At 45.1% G+C, this 23,412-nt stretch overlaps 2 protein-coding genes across 4 annotated transcripts in view; one reads left to right on the forward strand and one right to left on the reverse strand.

The window, feature by feature from the left end:
- The window catches only part of sipa1l3 (signal-induced proliferation-associated 1 like 3), a 70,411-nt gene extending 65,019 nt beyond the window's left edge, over positions 1–5,392 (reverse strand). Inside the window, exon 1 of one of the 3 annotated variants that reach the window (XM_071927491.2) lies at positions 5,280–5,392. The gene's annotated coding sequence lies outside the window, so the exon portion shown is untranslated. Of the gene's footprint in view, positions 1–5,274 lie in introns of all 3 variants that reach the window. The other 2 variants (XM_078284055.1, XM_071927499.2) reach the window with 2 other exon arrangements.
- Positions 5,393–10,831: 5,439 nt separating this feature from the next.
- Positions 10,832–23,412, forward strand: part of map3k10 (mitogen-activated protein kinase kinase kinase 10) — a 26,981-nt gene continuing 14,400 nt past the window's right edge. Inside the window, exon 1 of the mRNA XM_071927884.2 lies at positions 10,832–11,840. Within this exon, the coding sequence (XP_071783985.1) occupies positions 10,832–11,840 (1,009 nt within the window). The remainder of the gene's footprint in view (positions 11,841–23,412) is intronic.

A 23,412-nucleotide genomic window follows, 5' to 3' on the forward strand; every position in this document is an offset into this window, starting at 1 on the left:
AGGAAACACAGGAGGAAGAGAGAATAAAGGGAAGTAAGACATTACAAAGCAAGGTGGCGCCTGCCTCTCTCAGCTGCATGACAATTCATATTAATGGATGCGTGTCTGAATGCCTTGGAAGTCTCTAGAACAAAGGCAGTTCCCTAGAGATCAGCATGCATGATTTGTGCTCCTGTCATCGCCGGCCTCTTGCAGCACTGAAACACTATTTAACATCAGCAGTCCCATTTGTAAGAAGCCTATGGGCTAGACACACGCATTACAAAAGCGAGGAAAGCAACAGATAAGGGCTCATAATGTTATGGAAAGGGGAGTTTAAGCTAATCCAGTACTGTTCAAGGACCAAGCAGGCCTATAGCCAGTTATCACAGTGAGTCTAACTCCTCCATGCCGAGGCCTTGGATTCCGCGTGAGAATTGAGAGATAACCCAAACAGGCAGATTTGGTTTTCCTGTGGTCCTGTGTGTGAAAATGTTCCCTAAGCCCTCCCCCTGTTTCAACAGACTTAGGCCCCTGTACTCAAGTTTAATCTCACCTAGTAAAGCCATCAACAGCGGCCACTCATCAGAACTCTTGAGAGGGCTAAGTACAGGCTCTTTCTTAAATGGACGTCCATTTGTGAATCTGCAGAGTGGCCTCCACTTTAAATCACTAAATGGACAGCCATATACGGGTCTGTATAAATCACTCTCTATGTACAGTCCTTTGTCAGGCTGTCCAAACACTTTGTAGCCCATGTATACGTCTCCTATAACCCTGTCAAATGCTTTGTGCTAAGTCCAATAACCCTGTTAAAGTGTTTTGTGGGTGGATGGGAGCGGTGGGGCATTCCCTGTCCTCCTCCTCTGCCACCAGTGCTGACCAGGGGGAGGATGCAGGCCGACCTGTGGCAAGAAAGGCCTCCTCAACATCTGTGTTTATCCTCTAGCTAAAACCAACAGGCTATATTTACCCCAGTCAAACAGACCCGGCACAGAGGAGTCCAGAGAGGAATGGATGTAGCCTAGGACCTGGCCTCTTCTTGTGTGCCTGGGAGACCCACTCCGTACCGAGAAGACCCCATCTTCTCTCCCTCCTCCGAGAGCGAGATGGAAAGGGCACGTTATCAACACAAACTGTCAGCCAAACGCAAGCACATCTTGGGCATTTACTTGCAGGTTTGTGATTCTCTGATTCATCCTCTTCCCTGGGAGGGAGACTCAGATTGGTAAACAACACCTTGAGGGAATCTGACCTCTGAGGGAGTGAGAGGAGGAAAGGCAGAGGCAGGCTGGATAGATAGACAGACCTATCTACCTAGCAAATGTTTTATTGCTGCACACAAGGCCATAAAGTAGAGACTCATTTCAAGAAACATGGTGTGCTCCTCTTTCTATAAATCTCTAACCCCTTGACACTGTCATGCATGCTGACTCATGAACAAGACCCTCGAGGGAGCCAAGCACATCAAAGAGAGTGAGGGGAGCTGCAGCACTGTAGGTGGTCTAATGTTGATTCATCTAATACCAGGCTGCAGTACAAATTGCACATTGACTAACATAACTGTGTGTGCGATCAACACAGACAAATCAATGTCAAATGTGCTCTCATAAGAAAGGTATGCCTAAGGCCTGAAGTAGACAAGTCATCTGATGAATTATTATAGCTGACTATGAGTTAACGATGGCTGAGCTAGATGAGCCCAAGTTCAAAACAATACTCCATGCTGACCCCCCACCCCCCCGCCCACCCCTTCACCACGTAGCCTGACATGGACCAGATGGTATCTATAGCCTAAGGTATCTTCCTCCCTCTCCATGACCTATCAGGATACACTAATGAGCGTGATGGATGCTTTTTGGGATGTTTGAGAGTGTGTGTGTGTGTTTTCTCACGCGCAATTCTAGCCAATTGTGCATTTCTATTAACCTTTATTTAACCAGGATGCCTTGAGGGATTAAAGAGAAACCTGGCAAGTATCCGTCTTTTAGTTCTAAAATTACAAACGGCAGGAGGGCTGTCGAGGTGTCGTGTTTGGGAGACGACGGCTCAAACCGGTACTGGCAGTAAACGCCACCTTTGCTGCCTTAAAAACATTGCGAGCGACCCTCTTAGAATCCATGTTAACTTGTACAGATTTACCTCATATTCCTACCTGATATTTTGTTGTTCATGACCATGATGGCATACTGTACCTGTGAGCACATTTATCAGGATAACTTGTCAAGACAAAAAGGAACAGGGAAATCAACAACTGATGAGTCACCACCAAGATAGGGGTTTGTGATTCACAATAATGTTTACAGGGGAAATAACTCAGGTGGCCCGGTTTCAGTTCCCTTTGAAGACAAGATCCTTTGTTCTTGCAGTTGTTTGTAACACTGAAATATCAGAGGCAGAAACTATGACATATTCCTCAAGATCAATCACAGATTGCAAACAAAGCTTATCCGGACCCCAGTGGAACTACTAGCCTACTACTGGAGGCGCTTTACAATGATGACGGGCCCAAGTTACGAACATGAGCATGGATTAGCATGGATAAAGAGATAGTCTTACTGGTCAAATAGGCTAAGTCACAAAATATTAAAAACAAATATTAAATGTCAGTGACAATCTTGAGGTTTAAATGTTAAGGTTAAATTTTAAGGCCCTGTGTAACTCCCCTTACTGTGGGCCCATCACCTGCTGTAGCACCTATAATGGTGACAACAAAAGAATTACAACAACTGTCATATAGGATTAGGCTACTTAGGCAACATCATAGCACATCACTGAATAAGACAGGGCCAAACAATCATGGACATAAAGACTTTAAAGACGCGGGCATAATTTTACTTTTTTTCTATTGCCATTATTGTCCATGAAAAGTCTAAACCCACCGATGTATTTGCCACAGTCAGATGATAGGCTACCACTTTCTGTTCTACTGCAGGTTTGCCTTACCTCCTGTAAGTCACAGGCTCCAAATGTTTTTTAAAAAATACATTAAAAACAGCTCGCAGAGACATACTGCTGCCTTGACTAATGTAAATACATTGCGTTGAACAGCACAGGTATTGCAGTTTTTCCTGCAATCAATAGTGATCAATTTATGGAATCTCTGCTTTCTTAGACAGCATAGAGTACAAAGATATAAGAGAAGATAAGAGAGAGGGACATAAAGAAATAAAGAGAGTAGGGTGCCATATCTTTTGGCCAAACAAAATCTCCAACCACCAACTGTACAAGAACACAGGTAGCCGGAACATCACCAAAGAAATCACACACAGACGTTTGAGATGGCTGGGCCATGTGCTAAGAATAGAGCAGAACCGGATCCCGAGAGTTGCCTTAAGATGGACAAACCTGGGAGGCCCAAAACAACCTGGCGCAGAACTGTGACAAGAGGAGCTGAACAAGATGAACCTGTCATGGGGAGAGGCGCAACATGTTGCCAAGGACAAAATGCAATAGAGAGAGCTCATTGCAGCCTTATGTCCCATAGGGGATGAAGAGGAGTACGTATAGAGTACAAAGATACAAGAGAAGATAAGAGAGAAGGAAATAAAGAAATAAAGAGAGTAGGGTGACCTAGTGGGCTGAGACTTTCCCTAACCATAAAGTCTCAGGTTTGATCTCCACAACAGTCAATGTTGTGTTCATCAACAACCCTTTGGTCAGGTCAAAGTATCGTTGAGCAAGACACTGGATCTCTGCCTGCTCAATAACTTCAAGTTGTTCTGGATAAGAGCATCAGCTAAAACGAAAGATTAATTCAAACCTACAGCACTGCAGGTGCACACTGCAAAACTAGGACACCCCATATGTTATTACTGAAGGAGAGATATTCACTTTAAACAATACGTGCCACAAAAAGCTAGCCTGCTTAGTTTTACTTTTTAATGTATGATCTTTTAATACATCCACCTGCATCACCCATAAGACAATGATGGGAATTCCTCCATAGAAGCTAACAACAGATAATTACAGTCTTTGATCAAAGGGAATGGGAGTTTAAAGTCACAATTTGGAGCACCTGGTCATGATTATTCGCCATTAACTTTACTATTCAGAACTTGTACTGTCTGTATTCAAGTTTGATTTCTTTCCAAATAAAACAAGGAACACAAGATCATCCATTTACAGTAACTGGGATTAACGTGACACCAATGAGCTGTGCTGTGCTGAAGAGTCATGTTGTCAGAAGCCGGCAAGTGAGCAAACATGGTCGTTTTTCATTTAAAAGAAACAGTAGGATAACCAAGTTAGGCCACTTCATCATCATACTCTGAGTCTGCCTGATAATAATTATGGCAACTAAAACAAATGAAGCCCAGCATATGTGGAGTGCTGCCTTGCCCTGCTGCTCTCGCACGACAGATCTATCACTGTGATATTTGACGTGTCATTTCCTGTGGCTTGGGGGACACAGCAACAAGGGGAATCTTTATGAGAAGGAGACGACACGCCGAGGCATCACCTCCCCATTCAATGTATACACACACACACACACACACACACACACACGATGCACTTGCAAATCGTGCGCATTGTGCACATGTCTTTTGACAGCAGAACAGATAGAGTATGCATGTCCAGACAGGTAAGAGCATGATCAATCAATCTACCTTTTATCACCACAATTAAAACATGTTCCACCACCTATCTCAGCCAGCCGGTGTTAATCACTGCTACCTTCTGCAACTCTCCAAAAAGAAATCTATGCGCGCGGCCAAAACATTTCCTGTCCAGCACAATGAAACAAATCTCTTGCCATGGCAACTTCCGATTGCAGCTCAACTATTCGCAATTCAAAGCTCGTCCAAGCTAACTAGCTGGCTAGGCTTCGCTCCCAACTAACCAGACAATGCCCCCATTGTCTGGAACTTGTAGTTTTACTATTTTCGCTTGGCCCTCACAACTGTGATTAACTCAGGTACGAAAAACTACAAATCCGAAGTCTGCAGAGCACCGAACGCATGCGCAACGGTGCCCTAATGATCAGGAAGGCTGGGGAATATTTGTAGTTAATATATTTTTGCGGTAAACGGCGTATCTCACGGTATATATCTATCTTACTGAGTGACCTGAGGTCAAGGTGAAGCACACAGCCGCTCAAAGCCCCGACAGGTGAAACACAGACTGAAAGCTGCGCCGTAGTATGCAGGCTGTTGACTGCATTGACTGAAGTTGGTTGGCTTGCCTGCTCTCGGTGTTTGCCTTGCTCGCTAGTTGACTCGCCACTTTTCTACGTTGTTAAATAGCCCGTACTGTTCAACTAAAATTGTTCAGATAAAATACAAGACCACGTACCTTACCTACTGAAGCTCTGTTGTTTTCGTTCGACTTGTATCCCGTTAAAATAATTCACCAGACATTGTGGAAACATTCATTGCCCGATGGTCGACTGCCTGTTCACCGTGCTCGACGTTGCCAAGAATGCTCAACCGAAACCACGGTGTAGCTGCGCCCGCACACACACTGCGCCTGCGCAGCTCTGCTTGCTGCACCCTGCCGATAGTAACACATAGGGGGCAGTACACTACAACTAGGAGTCTGGACATCCCAGACTCACATTTGACTGTTTGACTGTCGGGATACTGTGCTTTGCTGGGAAATAATATGAATAGCACGATAAACTAAGTCTGTGTGTAAAGTTTACAACAATGACAATGGAGAAGGATTCTGTATTTGCATCATGCTGCATGACAATTTTTGATAATGCACCACTCACTAATTAGTGAATAGCACAACCTTGTGGTTGTCAAACATAATCCAATCATTTATTTTATATGGCCCTGTTTTGCTATTTAATCAACCTCTAATATGTAAGATAAGACCATAAAACATGAGTGGCGGAAGTAACAACCAACAAACCAAGTCATGAAAATGGATGTGATGAAAATGCATGTGAATTAAAATGCCACTACTGTCAGGCCTTCCTGAAACATGTAGTGACTCCAACTAATAAAAATGTTAATCACTGATTAAGTATTGATAAAGTCACTTACACGATGTACATTATATCACATTTCTACTTCTCGCTCCTCTCCCTTTTGTGCAGCTCAACGTTGCAGGCTATTGTAGTGTAATGTTCTTTAAGGTTTCAAATATTCAAGCAGACTCCTTATTTGTCTTCCTGTATGGTGTTATTGTTGTTGGTGGTGGCAATTGCTGTCTCCTGTCATAGAGAATGACTGGTCCTTTTCATTCTGCGTCACTTTACACAAAGTGCCAAAGCTGACTGGTTTCCTAGGTCTGCTTTGTTAGTGTCCGTTGTTTCATTTGTTTCAGCAGATGAAAAACACACGAATTTAATCACTGGGGGGGAAGCAAATGCTGACTTCCTCTTCTAATTAATAAATGATCTTGGTGATAATCCCCGGAAATCTCAGGATGTTGTGGTTGATAGTGTGGAGAGAGAGAATCAAGTGGCTTATGGTTATATGCTGACAATCTAAAAATGTACGGTATCCATTAATCAATCCCTGTTATTTCCCCCTTTCCTTATTCATCTCATCATACTTCTCTCACTTTAATCTTTAATTATCTCATCCATTTTTGTTTTGTTCCCTTATTACCCATCACCCCTCCTCTCATCCTAACCAAGAACCTGGTCGACTGCTCAGCAGATGCTTCTTTCTCTTATGGAGGTCAGGAATAGGGTTTGGTCCCAAATCAGATCCTGAGCTGACTGCACAACTTCAGTCCTCTGCTAATTCTCTTTGTCTGATACAAGGAGGAAAACATAATTGTGTTCTTTGATGAGAGATATCAATGGACCCGTCATCATGAAACTATGAGAAGTATAAATCCTGCAGGTGGATCTGCTTTGTGGTCTTAGTAACAGCTTAGCAAAGAGACACGACCGGGACAGCCATACACCTCCTTTAGGAATTATAACATTTGAGGAATGAGACAGAGAGGAGGAACCCGAACCCAGCTCAAAAGTCTCCATCCACAGCTTCTGATCAGCATTAACACCTGACTGGCTGCTATGGGACTCCCAAACCTACTACCTGTCCCTTGTAGCCATCCTGCAGCCCAGCCAGCTGTCTCTGGACCAGTGGATGGTGCAGAGGACCGGGAAGCAGCATGGTCTAGTGGTTAGATTGACTGTCCCACAACAGAAAGGTCACAGCTGTGACTCCCACATCAGCCCTACGTCCTGTGAAGGCGTTCGTGAGTGAGACACAGACCCCCTACCTGCTCAGTCATTGTAAGTCATCTGGGGAAGACTATCAGCTAAATGTAAATGCCTGTATTGTAAATGTAAAATGATCCAGCTGAGGGACAAAGTTGAAAAAGGCATCCTAGTTCCACCACAGCTGCCCCACCACTGCCATTATAAAATACATTATAAAAGACAGACTAAAGATGCAAAGGAAAGTTTGTGTCTAGAACTAATTAAGTACTGGGTGACGTTTGTACACTTAGAGGAGTAAGATCAAACCCTGAGGCTGAGGCATGACAATAAAGCCCCAGTAAAGGCAAAGTGTTTCCATCATTAGTCACCAGGGGTCAGTATAGCTTAATATTTCATTAGAGACAATATTGCTGTATTGTCATTGAATATCTGCTTGATTGGTATCCTCTAACTTGCAATGGTTTTCAGACAAAATGTAAGTTATTTTGTACAGAAACATAATAATAAACTGGTCTTTATTTTTAATGAAGTATACACTGTGTGATCCAGCAGTCTTTTGCGTTAATTGGCTCCCTGTGCACAAACCTTGATCTGTCTCGGTTGTACAGTCTTTTCTCAGGGAACAGGGAATTCTTACACATATGGAAGAGGGTTAGAGCCATATTTGAAAAATATATTTGAGTTCAGAGATTAAAGTCCGAATTCTGATTAGAATTCTTTTCATATAAAAACTTAAACATGTGAAAAATGAATTTAAATGTAATCTTCTGCATACACAGGTCAAGGAAATCATTACTGAGTTTCCCCTTAACTCTAATATGCTCTATGCATGAAAAAAAGTAAAAACTCAGTGGTGTTTTTACAGGCATGGATCAAGTCTAGTCCTGGAAGTCAATTCCCTTCAATATTGTACCTTCAAAGGCAATTCTTAGTTTCAGTACCGAGCTTGATCCATGTGTAGGGCAGCAGGGTGGCTTTAGTGGTTAGAGACACTGTCCTTCAACCAGAGGACCAAGGTTCAAGCCTCAGTGTCAGCATGCATCCACCCTGCTGAAGTGCCCTTGAGCAATAGACTGAACCCGTACCAGCTGCTGATTTGTAGCTGAGTCTGACCTCTGACCTCTGTAGAGGACGAAAGCAAGAAGACAATTTTCTAATGGGGAATATTAATTAAGCATTACATTATCATTATTATGTCTTATAAAGTGGCTTCATGAGTAAGACAGGAATTATATAAGATATTATCCTCTTCAACCAACGGGGTAACGCATTCTATATCATACCGACAATCTTTGAAATGAGATTCAATTGTTTTCTTTGTGAAACAATGTTCATTATTTGGTTATATGAGCTGCCAGAATGATGTAGGTCAGCGGGAGATCGTTGAAAAACGACATTACCCACAATGCACCGGCACATCCCCACCACCAGCACAGCCGAGTCTCGTTCCAATAGGTTGTTGTATCCTTCTTTCCTTCCTGGACTGTCTGCTGTAGCCTATCTACCGGCACATGATGGGTGTAAGTGAGACGATAGTAACTCTACTTAGACCATCCCGATGTTTTGTAGATCTACGACAAACGAAGCTTCTCTTTCAGCATATTTGAACGGCACCCCGGTATATCTGGACGCAAAGTCAGCCCACAGACTGACAGCTCGGTGCTCGAAATGCCTCGTCTTTTTGGAGAAAAAGCCTGTTTGATTACGATGGACCTCTGGACAGCCGACTGACCCACATGAGGACGGACTCCCAGAAGCGTTTTGTTTTTTTGCAAAATTGGGTTACGGACCTTGATGGTCCCCCTGCTCGGATGCAATCACACGCCCATGCGACGATGTCGGTGGATGTTGCTGCCCTCAGTGTCCAGGTTAGCCTACAGTAAATGCAAATTGTTTACGTATTACAGATAGTCTTGTTTATTTGGAGCAGGAGACGCAGGCAGTGACTGGAATATATCAAATTTGCGAGGATTATTGATAATCCAGTGCTATTATTATTATTTTTATTATTATTATCAGGCCTATTATTGTTATTATTATTATTATTATTATTTTAAAGATGGTGTCTCTCTCTATCACTGACACAGCCAAAGAAATCATGTTACCGAAAAGGCTTCCTTCATCGCCTTATTTCCTCACGTCAACTCGGATCAGAGATACTGTAATATTGCGACTGGAATTGCATTGCCTCCTGGTAAACCTTAGCTGAATTTAATTGTCTCTCTGTTGCTGTCGCGTGAAGGTTTCTAACGGAACACCTCTACTGATCTCACAGGAGTCAGTGACATTAGGTCCACTAGTACTACGCTGTAATACGAGGCTATCGACTGATTAGGCAGCTGAAACTGATAGGCTCGGAAGGCAGGGGAATAATGATAAATACTGACATCGCTGCTCTCTCTCTGGTAAAGGAGAGTTTATTTGGTCTACGGGTTTCAAACCGAGGACTTGCTCACGCGGGCACGATCACAAATTGTTCCTACCATCAGAAGCGACTGAAATAGGCCGCACAGAAATGCACCGAGGCAGGTTTGTTGTGCTCAGACTCGAGTGGATGCTGAACATGGTGCCACTTCACTGTGTTACACTGAATACCTGCCGCCCCGCCGGGTCGTCTCTGTAATTCCCCATCTTAAAATGGACGGGCCTTTTTTGCTAAAGGCTATTCAGGGACACTGAACTGGCTTATGGTTGGCCATGCATGTAGGATTTAGCCTGGACCGGCTTGTCAGGATGTAGGGCAAATATCCGCGGATATTTCCAAACACAACATAGAGAGAAAACAGCCTATATTCGTCGAGATGCCTGACGGGGGAGGCGCATCCACACTGGGCTTGATAAGAAATGATGAGGACCCGTGCTCGGAGGATTTTACTCTGCTGAAATACACACTGTTTTGACTCAGTTTTTATTGGCAGCCTAAATAGCCCGCACTCCCTACCAAAATTGTTCCAATTGGACAATCAGTTTAGTTTCATTATTGGCGCATTAGCTCTTAGTGTTTTGCTCTTTGTGAACCTGTCTTTACAGGCTCTCAGTCTCTGAGTCAAGACAGTTGTTCTCACTGAGCTGAAATGAATTCCAGCGTTGATCATGCATTATTCATCAGGGCAAAGAAATAATAAAAAATCAAGGACTTGAAATTGTAAAGACACCATGAACCCAGAGTTTGTTTTTACTGCATATAAAGGGAGAATAAAAGAGCTGTTCTAGATAATAATAATATTGGGAATTAGTCATAATGTATTGTTTTATGAATTATTCTAAGCAATTGTGAGACCAGTAAGAGAGATGACTTATGAATCTGATTTCACAACTTACTCACTGATAAGCAGCTCATCAAGCTGAAGGCATCCTAATGGCTTTCTGGAGGATTTTAACAGACCTGCTGTTTCTTAGATAAACACACAGAGTCTCTGGCAGCTTTCTGGAAGACAGGATTGTGGAAACTATCAATTAGCTTTCTCAGGGATGCACCCGTGGATCTGCTGTGCTGAGTGTCATTGTTTGACCCGATGAACATTGTCCCTGTGTGAACTTGCCTTTGGGAATACATGTTACTTACACACTGCATAGCAACAGCACAGCGACCGGTGACAGGACTTGGCACTGTTTCAAGAGCGAGGTGTGGTGATGGGAGAGAGGAGCTGCAGCTCTCTGATCCGCTGATCCCCTCTCCCCTCTGGTGGTCGAGGAGGCCTCGTCTCGGTCGATGGGCCCTGTATGGATTTTGTGCGTGAGTTGACAGAGGGCAGGCCCACAGCGCCGACCAGCAGCCAGGCTGCCATGGACCCATACGGCAGAGCGAGCAGCGCGGCCGCCCCCCTGCCTTGCACCAGCTGCGGGGGCTGCTGCTCCCCACCTCCCCCTTGCCTTATCCCCCCTGGGCCTCCCTCCTCTACTACCTCCTCCTCCTCCATGCCCCCGAACATGACCCCCCCGCCGCCGATGTATCCCGCCCCGGCCCTGCAGGTGGAGAACGGCAGCAGCTGGAACTCCTCCACCATCTCCTCCTCCGGCTCCCCGGACTCGCACCCCGGTCACCGCTGCGGAGCCACCAACCCCAACCCCTACTGGACAGCAGTGTTCGACTATGAGGCCACGGCAGACGAGGAGCTGACCCTGCGGCGTGGGGACCTTCTCGAGGTCCTCTCCAAAGACTCCAAAGTGTCCGGGGACGAGGGTTGGTGGACAGGCAAGATCCAGGACAAGGTGGGCATCTTCCCCTGCAACTACGTCACGAGGAGGGACGCCGCCAACTACCGGCAGCTGACCCCAGGAGGGCTGGTGGCGGGCGGGGTCGGGGTGGGGGAATGTCCCCTGGAGATAGACTTCACAGAACTGTTGCTGGAGGAGGTGATTGGAGCAGGCGGGTTTGGAAAGGTGTACAAAGGAGTGTGGCGGGACGAGGAGGTGGCAGTGAAGGCCGCCAGGCAGGACCCCGACGAAGACATTAGCGCCACAGCGGAGAGCGTGCGGCAGGAGGCCAGGCTGTTCTGGATGCTCCGCCATCCCAACATAATCGCCCTGCGGGGCGTCTGCCTGCGGGAGCCCAACCTGTGCTTGGTGATGGAGTACGCCAGAGGGGGGGCGCTGAACCGGGCGCTCGCCGGAAAGAAGGTTCCCCCGAGGGTTCTGGTGAACTGGGCCGTCCAGATCGCCACGGGGATGGACTACCTGCACAACCAGACATTTGTACCTGTCATACACAGAGACCTCAAGTCCAGTAACAGTAAGTACTCTGCAGCCAACAAGTGTGATTCATCCTACACCTACACCACAAAATCTGTGATAATATATGATTAATACAGTTTTAGAAGACTGGTGGTAATAGTATGAGAACTGAAGAGACTAGGAGTTTTTTGGGGGTAAAGCAACACATAAGGTAAAGTGCTACAAATGAATAGGAAATATTGTCTCTTACATCAAACCCTTTAATGTCTAAGATATTGTAACTATGGGACAAAATAGGGACATAACATTATTTCCTTGGTTTGTTTGCAAGTTTAATCAGGCAAGTACACTGACATCTGACGTTATAGTAATATGGATATTGACATGCTTGCACAGGTTACAAACTCTCTGAGGTGGACACGACTATTCGTTTTTCTCTCCAGTTTGGGACAGGGCACTAAGAAGTCCACTGTGATAAATAAGTGGACAGTTATGTATAAACATCCAGTCCACACGCTTTCTCATTTTGTGTTGTTGCATATGTTGTGTCATGATTATCAAGTGTTGTCATTTAACACGCATATAGGGAGATTTTGGGGAGCTGACACAAGATGAGAAACTTCAAATTTAACGCAGCAGGGAAGCCTCAGTCCTGGAGAGCCGGCCTGCCTCTGCCATCTTTTCCCTGTCATCTCTCCCTGCACCTCCTCCTCCTTCCTCCTCCTCCTCCTCCTCTTCCTCCTCTTCGTCCTCCTCCTTCTGCCTCCCCTCCTCAAGGAGAGCAGTTCTGCTCTGCAACTCACTGTGCTATTTTTGGTCCTTTGTGCTACTTGCTGTTTAAAGACGCAGTTGCAGTTGTTGGTGCATCAAAGAAATAATACACTGTGTGCATTTAAGTGTGCGTGCATGCGAGTCTGTGCGTACGTGTGTGTGTGTGTGTGTGTTTATCCTAAGTGACATGAGTGATGGGGGATGGGGTGTACAAATATGGGTTGAGTGTACAGGATGCTGACTATGGGCCTTTTTCAGAAGGAGGGAGCAGAACTAAGTGTAGCTTAAACACACTCCCTACTGATCTGCCAAAATGTCTCCTAATCTTCTCTCCCTCAGTAGGTCTTGAGTCTCTGATGTGGAGAGCGTTACTTTGCTTACAGGCTCTCATCCTGTCGTATCTACTTTCTCACACACTCACACACACACATGCATACCTCATTCCCATCTCTCTCTCTCTCTTTTCTTTCCCCTCCCTCCCCGCGTTGCTCTAACAGTAATGATGAGGATCAGATGGGTATTGGACAGCAAAGCCTTGGCAACAACACCAGAACGCTGCCTTTCCACAGTGACATGGGTGCTGCTGTGTTGTTGAGTCATACAGCTGCTAGCCGCTGTCAGCTGCTGCGCAAAATGTCAGTCCCCCCCCTTTACTCGGAGTCTCGCCTGTGTGAAAATAACGAAGACCGAAAGAAATGCAGGAATGTCTTCGGAAGGGCTGCGTCCTTCCTCGAATGATGAATCTGATTGAAAAGCGCTAATTGTTAAGTATGTGATTAGACTGTGAGTCACACGCAGAAGGATGTTTGCATTAGACTGGCGGTGCCCAGAGGGAGAGAAGGGGAAGAAAGGGAGAGCGAGAAAGGAGAGAGGGTGTCAGAGAGAAAGAGGGAGAGAGAGAGGGATTGAGTCAAAAGAAGGGGATTGGGAGAATAAGAGGGTGGAATATATCAGGTTGGGGAGAGAAAATAAGCTTGGGGACCAGAGAGAGCAGAGACGTATAAAGAGAGAGAGAGAGGAGACGGATGGGAAAGAACAAGAGAAGGAGAGCGCGGGGGATAAACAGTGGTTCATCTCAGTTTAGGGTTACACCTCAGCTCATTGTCCAGGTGCGCTGGTCTCAGGTGTCCTCTTCAAACCGCCGACCACTTGGCATCGCTGCGGTTACAGAGGAGCACAGGCCCCCGAGCCTCTCCTCTGTCTTCCATCAGCCAGGCCCGGCGCTCGGTAAACAATCCAGCGCTTCATTCTCGCGCAGCGCTCTGATGCGTTTGCCCAGCCGAACGTGACACGGCTGACAGCATGTGAGAGTTAAACAGGTTTTACAAAATTTCATACAACACGGGAGTTTTATTTTTGGCTCGCTCAGATGCTTTTTGTCTAATTTTATCCCCTTTGGGTTGAAGTTGTTTGAGGCATACTTGCTTGTACCTGTTTGCGTGTGTGAGCGCATTTCTGTATTTCATCCTCCTGGTGCGTTGTTGTTGAGCGGGTCCAGAGTGAGTGAGTGAGTGAGTGAGTGAGTGAGTCTGTGTAACTGGGATAATCTGATTACGGTGACCTCCTTAGAGTGATGTCACAGCTTGTTTGTGGGTTGGCAGGCCGTTGCCCCCACGGTCAGGCCTTACCTGTCACTCTGATCCTGGATCAGCCTCTCGTTTCACAGAGCATAGGGCACCAGTCCTCCTGGGTTGGCTCTGACGTAGAAGTAAAGCCAGTAGAAAGGATGACAGCTCCTGATAGATGTATCTACGGCTGTGGCTTGTGGTAGGTCCGGAGCTCTGGTGTCACTTGTGGCTCGACTCCAGTTCTGAAGGCCATCTATCACTGAAAAACTATTCTGGATTCAGTTTTATGAGCAAGTCTTGGATTCATTCTGTAGAAACCTTTTAACCACAAATAGCACAATTAACGCTCTAACTTTGGTCTTGATTAAATTTTATAGTAACTACAAATTGAAAAACCCAAAATGACAACTTCTGTTTCATTATCGCACACAGGATAAGAGACTGAGTCGTAGCTCTTTTTTACGGTACATGTCGTATACCTCACTGACAGTCACTGACACTTTATACAGAGATCTATAGAGGCTGTGAGTCAGCCGCAGGTAAGACAATACAGCCAAGCTGATCACCTGTCACTAACCACAGAGAGACACCGGCCCATAGCTATACCTGTAGCCTGCTCTTACATAAGTGTCATATGATTTGTCACCGTCTTTGTGGTATACACTGAGGGCTGGTTTCCCGGACAGGGATTAAGCCTAGAGTAAGGATGTCTGCTCCATTGAATTTTGTCTTTAGTCTAGAACTAGACCTAATCCCTGTCAGGGAAACCATTCCTGAATGTACAAAATAGTAGTGACATTTATCCTTTTCATGAAGCACACTGATGAGGGGAATCCAAGTAAAAGCCATTATCGCTTATTGATTTCCCTTATTAGATCTACACCAATCACAAAGGAGGAGATGAAGATAAAGAGAAGCAGATGAGTTAGAGAAGGACTTTTAAGCTTTGAGACAATTGAGATGTGGATTGTGCAAAGGGGGCTTGAACTCAGTATCAGGAAGGTGTCCCTAATATTTTGTATATTCACTGTATCTAATATTTGGCTTCATCTATTGACAGCTGATAGCTAAGAAGGCTTATGTCTCCTCCTTAGATCCACAGGTATTAAACGTGAAGGTAAACTGTGAATGCAGAGACTAATACAGACACAGTAAGGACAGAGAGGAGTTGACATTACCTGCTGTTTTGACTGCTGTAACTTCAAATGGAAGCCATGTTTACACAGTCAACAACAGTATGAATAGTGGGAGCCCTATGTCCTGAAGCAGGACTGTCAAGTGTACTGTTTGCTTATAGAGTATTTAAATGAATTTAAAGCACGGTGGAAAAGTAGCATTTCTCCAGTTCTTTTTTTGGTTGTTGAGGTGGACTACATCGCCACAATACAGGAGTAACCATGACATCAACAACAGCACCACACATAAGTGCTGTAATAGCTACTTAACAGATTAGTAATGCTAGATATGGCATATAGTCACTGTCATTGAAAAGCCTCAGTCTCTCTCTCTCTCTGTGTGTGTGTGTGTGTGTGTGAGAGAGAGAGAGAGAGAATATATGAGTGAGTCTGTTGAGGAAAGGATTAGAGTTGTGGCCAGTGCCGGCTGCTAATCCCTCAGAGAGACAGAGTGGTGGAGGACTAGACTGTGACTAACTGGACTAGTGCGAGCTATAGCAATAGGACTGGGGCGAGAGAGAGAGAAAGAGAGACAGAGAGTGAGACAGAGAGAGAGAGAGAGAGAACTGTATGGAACAGTGGCATCTAATAAAATTTAGTCTTGTAGCTTTAAGTGTTGAAGTATTTCATAGCGTGTGGATTCGAGGATGGATATTTTTACGGTATTTTGCTTGCATCTTTTCCCTGTAGATAATAGGAAAGGCTGTTTTTGTTTGTGTGTGTGTGTGATGTGTGTTTACGTGTTTCAGTGAGCATGTCTGCATGCTCAGTGCATACGTATGCACACATGTGAGTATGTAGTCGGCCTGTGTGGGCATGGAGGTTGGACAGCAGGACACTGGCGCTAGGGCAGAGAGCACACACTCTGTCTCTCTCTCCCACACACACACACACACTTATACGCACATGCACTCACTCACACACACACTGCAACAGAGCAACAATGACCCCATTCTCACACAGCAGCCCAAGACAGAGCGAGAGCAGGGCTCACAATGGCAGGAGTCACCGCAGGGGGAGGGGGCGCGAAGGCCGGGAGAGAGAGAGGGAGAGAGAGAGAGAGAGGGAGCGGGGGCGCGACTGGAGACCTTGAATGACAGAGTGGAGAGAGACGGAGGAAGGAGCGGAGAAGCAAGGATGGATGGGTAGAGAAATGGAGAAGGAGCGCTGTGGCTGGAGAGTATAGGCCCTGGAGGTTTGGCTGGGGGGAGGAATGGAGAGATGGATGGGGGGAGGGAGGGAGGGAGGGAGGGAGGGATGAACGCGGGCGTGGAGAGAAGTATAGGGTCAGTTTGAGCGGAGGTCATACCGCTCTGTCTCGGTGAGCCAGCTACAGATTAAGGCTAAACATTCTTGATGCAGGCTACAGTTCTCCACTATCTGTGTGTCTGTCTGTACTGTACGCCTCGTTATATCAATACACTTCAAGTAGGAGTTTACTCTTCAGTGAAATACAGAAGTTATGTAAAGATGTAACCATAGGAAGATCAGCATCTGCAGCGTAATAGGTGATAATTTGACCGCTAACAAATTCTAATTCATAAAGACAGCCTGGGTCGGAATAGATATAGCATACATAGCTGAATTAAACTGTCATGTACTGCACATTAAGTCATTCTATGCATATTACCCTAAGGGATCATGTCAGTATATTCAAATGATAGATGATAATTTAAATGAAATGTGAACTCCAGTGATAATGAGTGACCCGTCGCAAAGTTCAGTTAAGTGTGCTCGTTCTCTTTGTTTTGCCTCTTAAAGGAAAAGATCCGCCCTAAAACACTTAAACACTGTTAAAAAAACAGTTATTGGAGATGTACAGTACATTGAATTTCTGGGCCCATTTTGTTGTTTAGTGTGTTTTTCTCATTTTCGTGGATAACTGACCAAACTTAGATGACATCATGAAGTTTGATAGGAGAACATTTTCAACTGTCTAAAACATCAGTGGTAAACCAGCATTCAGGGAGAAATCCATCATGGAAGAGTCAAAGATGCTAATTTCTCCACCGACAGTAGCCTCAATATACCAGAATGCATTGCAGTCACAAGTCACATTTTTAGTAAGGGGCTCAACTCTCGCTTTTTCCCGACGGGAAAAACTCTCGCTCTCCTGCCGTTGCTATCGCTATCGCTACTGCTCTCTCCGCCAACATGTAAAACCCACATCTGAATGGAACAAGTCCAGGCATGCTCTCTGGGGGTTGGTGAAAGTCATTGTGGGAAATGTAGGAAACCACTAAACTGAAGTGGAAGTAGACGAGTATCCGAGGGTGGATTGTTTAAAAGGCCTTGGACTTGGCTCAGCGCTCTGGCACCGTGTGAACAGAGCCGAGCTGCTAACAGATGTTTGTATTGCTTCACTGTCAGAGGAAAATACTGCTGAGTTTCAGTACCCAGTGAGTGAGAGAGAGAGAGAGACAGAGAGAGAGCGGGTAGACACAACTGTTCCAATCAGTGACACCAATAAATGATCAGTATGAATACAAAGAACACACACACACACAAACACACACACACTGCGGCTACTCTCTCCACAGGTCGATAAACAGATGAGACGAGGTCAGCAGCTACCAGTAAACTGTGATGACTCCCTGCTCTCTTTACTGCACTGCAGCTCCACGGCTTCTGTGGACTTGCCAAGCATACTGACACACATTTACACTTCACCATGCTGTGTATTGTTGTACTTAAAAATGAATTACGTAATATGACGGAGTTGCATTTATTTTTAATCAATGAGTGGTCATGTACACAGGAGCTGGAGTTGCTGGATTTCCCATGGGCCTTTGGGAATGTCAGCAGTGTTGATGGTCAATGTTCAAATGTTCATGAGGATTTTGTCACATCTGGGTCTTCATACAGTACTCGCACACACACACACACACACACACACACACACACACACACACTTACATCAGACACTCAGACATACTGTACATCAGTGTATTCTACCATTGTGGCCTGTAAGATCATTACCCGCCATGCTAAAAATATCCACAAAATAATTTTATTTTACTCTAAATGGTCTCTTCAAGTCATATCACACACCACCGGCAGTGCATTTCCTCATCCTCTCCTGAATTTCACCTCAGCTTGACTTGAACTGACTCTCAAGCTTTGTAGAAGTCAAGATGATGAAGAACGTTAAGCGTAACAAGGGGAAAAAGCTTGGCTGGAGCGATGGAAACAGATTTATATTCAAGTCAAGTCAAGTTCACTTTACAAAGAATGAACCTTCCTAGATCTAGCTAATCAGTCACAGAACAAAATGATGTAATACAGTATGCAACTGTTTTCTTCTTTCTTATTGGCTGTTTTTTATTAACAGTCAAAAATAAATTTCTCTCCCAGCAACAAATCTACTGTAACTTTGCTTCAGCTATTGTGTTTTGGTTATACTTATTGTTCACATAACAGTAAAGTCGACTTCATGGTAAATATCTGAGTCACATTTCCTAGCAGTAGTTTTCTGACTCAACAACACTGATGCCCCTTGAAACTCCTACATGATGGCTTTGTGCTTTCTACCAGCACAGTCACAACGCTGCTGTACATTTCAGTCGACATGGTGGTACGCACTCAGCGACACCACACACACACTCAGAGAACATTGGCACCTACCGGGTCGGTGTGTGTGTGCGGTGGCTGTTGACTCTGCTGTTAGAGCAGCATTGTTGCCGGCCAGCAGCCTGGCACGGGGAGTGGGGAGTCAGGCCAAGCGGAGAAGGCACCGGGTGTCCCCCGAGCCAAGAGCCCTTGACCCACTATCATAGTCAAGTCAAGTAGAGGACACTTCATGAATATGATAGACAGCAGATTGCATGTGAAGCACATGGAGCCAAGAGGCAGCGTCAGAATGTAATGTTTTATTCAAAGTTCACAGCAGCTACTGGAGAGACTTATACATGTTAACATGTTGTCGTGTTGTATAATACAGTAATGGTATATATATTCCACCTCAGTGAATTCCTCGACAACCCACTGAGATCCAGGTCCATGTTCAACCCATTAATGTTTGATTTGGTAAAGACTTCATGAAATGGACAACAGTGCTCGGCTTTTTGATGTATTACAATAACTGTGTTATATCTTGGAAGATGAGAAGAGCTTTCCATCTCGCTGGGTTTCTGTGTACTGAAAAAAAATGACCATCTTTACTTTTCTTTATTCTCATATTCAGTCTCAAAATCGTATCTATCTTAAAACAAGTGAAAAACCCAATAGGGTGAAATAACTCCACTTGTATCCAATGCACTTGTCTCTGGAATTCTGTAGTAGAAACAAGTGTCATTGACTTGAAACAAGGAAGAATAAAGCATATCACTCCGCCAGTACCAAGAGAGTGACACTTGATTCAAGAAAATCCTTGAATAAATTGATTTGCATTGGAAACAAGTGATTGAGCTGGTTGTTTTCTGCAGTGTGGTGTTGATGGTTTGCATCAGAAATAGAAAGAACAGAAACTGGAACATCAATGGTTAGATTTAGTAGTATGTGAAGAATAGATATAGCCCAATATTTTGCAGTCATCTCACACAAAATCAGTGACCACTCTGTGAAATTCGTTAGAATCAAGGAACCACAAAAGTGAAAATCTGTCATGAGTACAACGCTCAAACCTCTGTGAATTTCCACACCCTAAGTACACGCTTTTTCCATACCACACACACACACACACACGCACACACACGCACACACACACTCCACGCAAAAAGAGCCAAGAGAAAGCCGCCTCATTTAATACCTCCATCTCTTACGAGAGAGAGGCTGCCTGGTCACACGAATCTGGCAGCTGCATTTGTGTGGAGACAAAGTGAGTGGCTCCAGGGTGAAACTGTGCCACTGCGCGGCTCAGGATTAGAGCCCGAATGGCCTGTGGTGGTACAAGTAGAGCCAAGGCGGGGTATCAATGACATGGGAGCATACTCAGTACAACCTCCATATCAAAGCATGGGGGAATGGAAAAGACCCAACGATATGTGTACGACTTGCTTTGCAGAACTTTTGCTGATCAGCATCGATCTTTCATCTTAATTCTGTGTTGTTTATATGCTGAGAAGCTCAAATTGCAGCAGACTAGACGGTTGTTTTACATGGAAGTACTGAAGGCCCAATCTGCGATCTGAGTACAGAGTCCCAGTGAAGCAAAGACTGCCAGACTACTGAATTTGTTTAATTTCACGACTGAATTGAATGATTGTGATGGCTAAGCAACACTTTTAAATGCGTTTTGAAATTGTAAATGATGTATTTGTTGGAATTTTTTTTGTAGCAAAATAGACCTGGATTTGGAGTTACGGTGATATTTAAAATTGCTAAGTCAAGTTTATTTCTGTCGCCCTTCATCACAAGAATGTCTCCAAGGACTTTACAGAGAGAACAAGCCTACCTAGATCTAACTCATCAACAGTCAAGCACAAAACAAAATGATGCAATACAGTATGCAGACAAATGAAACACAAGAGGCCATCTATATGTAAAATTCCAGATTGGGGCTTTAAAGCTGTGTGTATTCATTTTATACATTGTGATCAACCTGCTTTCTTTGCATATTCAGGAGCAGTGTTTCAGTGTGTGTGGAGAGTTGCTTTACGATAGTTTAGTTGCTTTATCTCTCGAGAGATGAGAGAGGAGATGTGTGAAAGCCAAAGAAAAATAGAGACACACTATTGAGCTACAAAGACATCTAGTGTGTGCTGCCAGGAAAATGACAAAAGCTCTCCCTCCAGTCATCTCTCTCTCTTTACCTCTACCAACTCGCATCTTTTCATCCACTCATTATTTCATCTCTCTCTCTCATAGCGCTCATCCCTTCTCTCCCCACGTCTCGCTCTGTTTCTGCTCCATCTTGCCCTTTTCTTACCCTCCTCTCCTCCCTCTTCCTGCCACTTCATTCTTCTCTTCTGCCCTCGTTTCTGTTGCTCTCTTCCTCTCTTCCCCCCCCTTGTCATTTTTTTCTCCTCCCTGTCTTGCCTCCTTCCATCTCTCTCATCTTTCCGTCTCCCCTCCCCCACGCCTCTTCCTCAGACCGCCACCCTTTTGCCTCCTCACCCCCCCCCCCCCCCCCCCCCATCCTCCTCCACATTATACACACACAATCTACCGCCCTCTCAGTTACTCTCTTGTCTTTTTTACCCCCCCCCCCCCCCTCCACTTTCTCTCCATCTCGTTTCTTCTTCTCCCCGGTGTGTTGTAGTCTGAGCCGATCGCAGCCAGGCTGGCGACAGCTGGATGGGCAGACAGTCAGGCAGGGAGCGGGCACCGGCGGAGGGAGGGAGGGAGGGAGGGAGGGAGGGAGGGAGGGGACGATGAGGGGTGAAGACGGGATGCGGGGACGAGGAGACGGAGAGTCTTAGGGGGTTGGGGGGTGGTTACTTTCTTTCGTTGGCAAGGCTCTGATCTTTGCTGATGTAGAAACAGAGACGGGGCCTGAGGGGGCGAGGGACTGGCTGCTCGCTTCTCTTTGAGCAGGATCCCACGGGCCCGTAGCTCGCCGGCGTTGGTACACAGCCACGCCAGTCAATTTTTGCAGCTCCGGTTGCCATATCTGTCGTACTGTTACACACTGGTGGAGACGGCGGGGTCTGGTGCTGAGGTGGCTGGTGTTTTGCATAAGCAGAACCAGCAGGTATGTGTGTGTGTGTGTGTGGAGATGGGTGGGTGGGAGAGGGTGTTGAGGCACTGGGAGCTCTGGAGCATTAGAGGGAGGTAGCAGTTACTCTATAGGAGGGTGGGGGTGGGTGGGGGTGTTGGAGCATGGGACCTGATTCGCTGACTTGGCGCCACGGCAACAGCTGTTCCACCCTGCAGGCTACACCTGTTCTTGTATGGAGAGGAACAACGAGGAGGAGGAGGAGGAGGGTGAGAAAAGAGACAGAGGGAAAAGGAGAAGAGAGAGAGAGAAACTTCCACAGAAACGTCCCTGTGTCTGTGGTGAGAAAATTCAGGGTGTGACGTTAGCTGCGAAATGTGTTAACTGCTGTCACACATGCAGGGAAATAACCATCGTCACTGAATGAAGACTATTGTAAAGTATATTATGTGAGTTATAAACGTCTGTGTGGGTGGAGTACAGTTCAGAGGTATCGAGCATCAAAGATTTGACATACCATCTGCCAAAAACTGTTGTATACTTCTACCTTTAAATATTTAATACCAAAAGGTTGCTCCTGAAAAAATAACACCACACAAGCATCAAATAACATTCAAAGATTATGAGAAAGTCTTATAGAACCACATAATTCCAATCTCACAATTTGTTCCGTTAATTGCTGTAAATTCTAACTGCTAGAATTTCTATGTCATGCCAATAAAGCACCAGCTGAATTAAAATAAAATTGAAAATTGAAAGAAAGAGAGAGATACAGACTGAGGAAAACAGGAGAAAGAGGACAAAAGAGACTTCATAGGGGCATGAGGGTGCCGTTCTGTGGGACTCTCCCCTTTCCCAGCTTCAGATTCTCAGCTTGTGACCTCTGCCCCTGTTACCATAACAACAACTTAATGACACAGCACACTGGACTGGACCTTGGCCAGAATAATATAAGCAACATAAGTTAACCGGTCGAGCTGTGTGGGCCGCTCTGCTCACAGTACCTCTTTCACTGGAATTTTGAAGAGGCATCAGGTCGGACAAAAAGGAAATGAAATCAGAAGTGGCGTCAGCGCGGTGTGGCGTAATCTGATTTGCATTTGTTTATTACATTACATCATCTCTCAACAAAGCACTTTTATATCTTAAGAGCAAGGGTGGAAGTAACTAATTACATTTACTACAGGTACTGTAATTGAGCAGCAATTACAGTATTGTACTTCACGAAATAGAAAAGGTGGGAAACCATATAATGCACAAAAACAGATTATTAACAGTTAATAACAGTTTATTTGCTGCAAATAGTGCTGAAAAAATATATTATTGTACTTCACTACATTTTAAATCACATCCATTACAGAGTGCAGAAGGGCCTTCTGTAGCAACACAGAGTTCAAGCACTGAGAAATACAAGTTAAATACAGAAATACATGCAGTGGGCTCTGGTTTTATACCCAGGGTGGGTCTTTATGTGCTGGGACAGGGATTTGGATTTGGATTGTTGAGGCCACAGTGTGATCA

Source organism: Centroberyx gerrardi, chromosome 6 (assembly GCF_048128805.1).
Source record: "Centroberyx gerrardi isolate f3 chromosome 6, fCenGer3.hap1.cur.20231027, whole genome shotgun sequence".
Taxonomy (NCBI): domain Eukaryota; kingdom Metazoa; phylum Chordata; class Actinopteri; order Beryciformes; family Berycidae; genus Centroberyx; species Centroberyx gerrardi.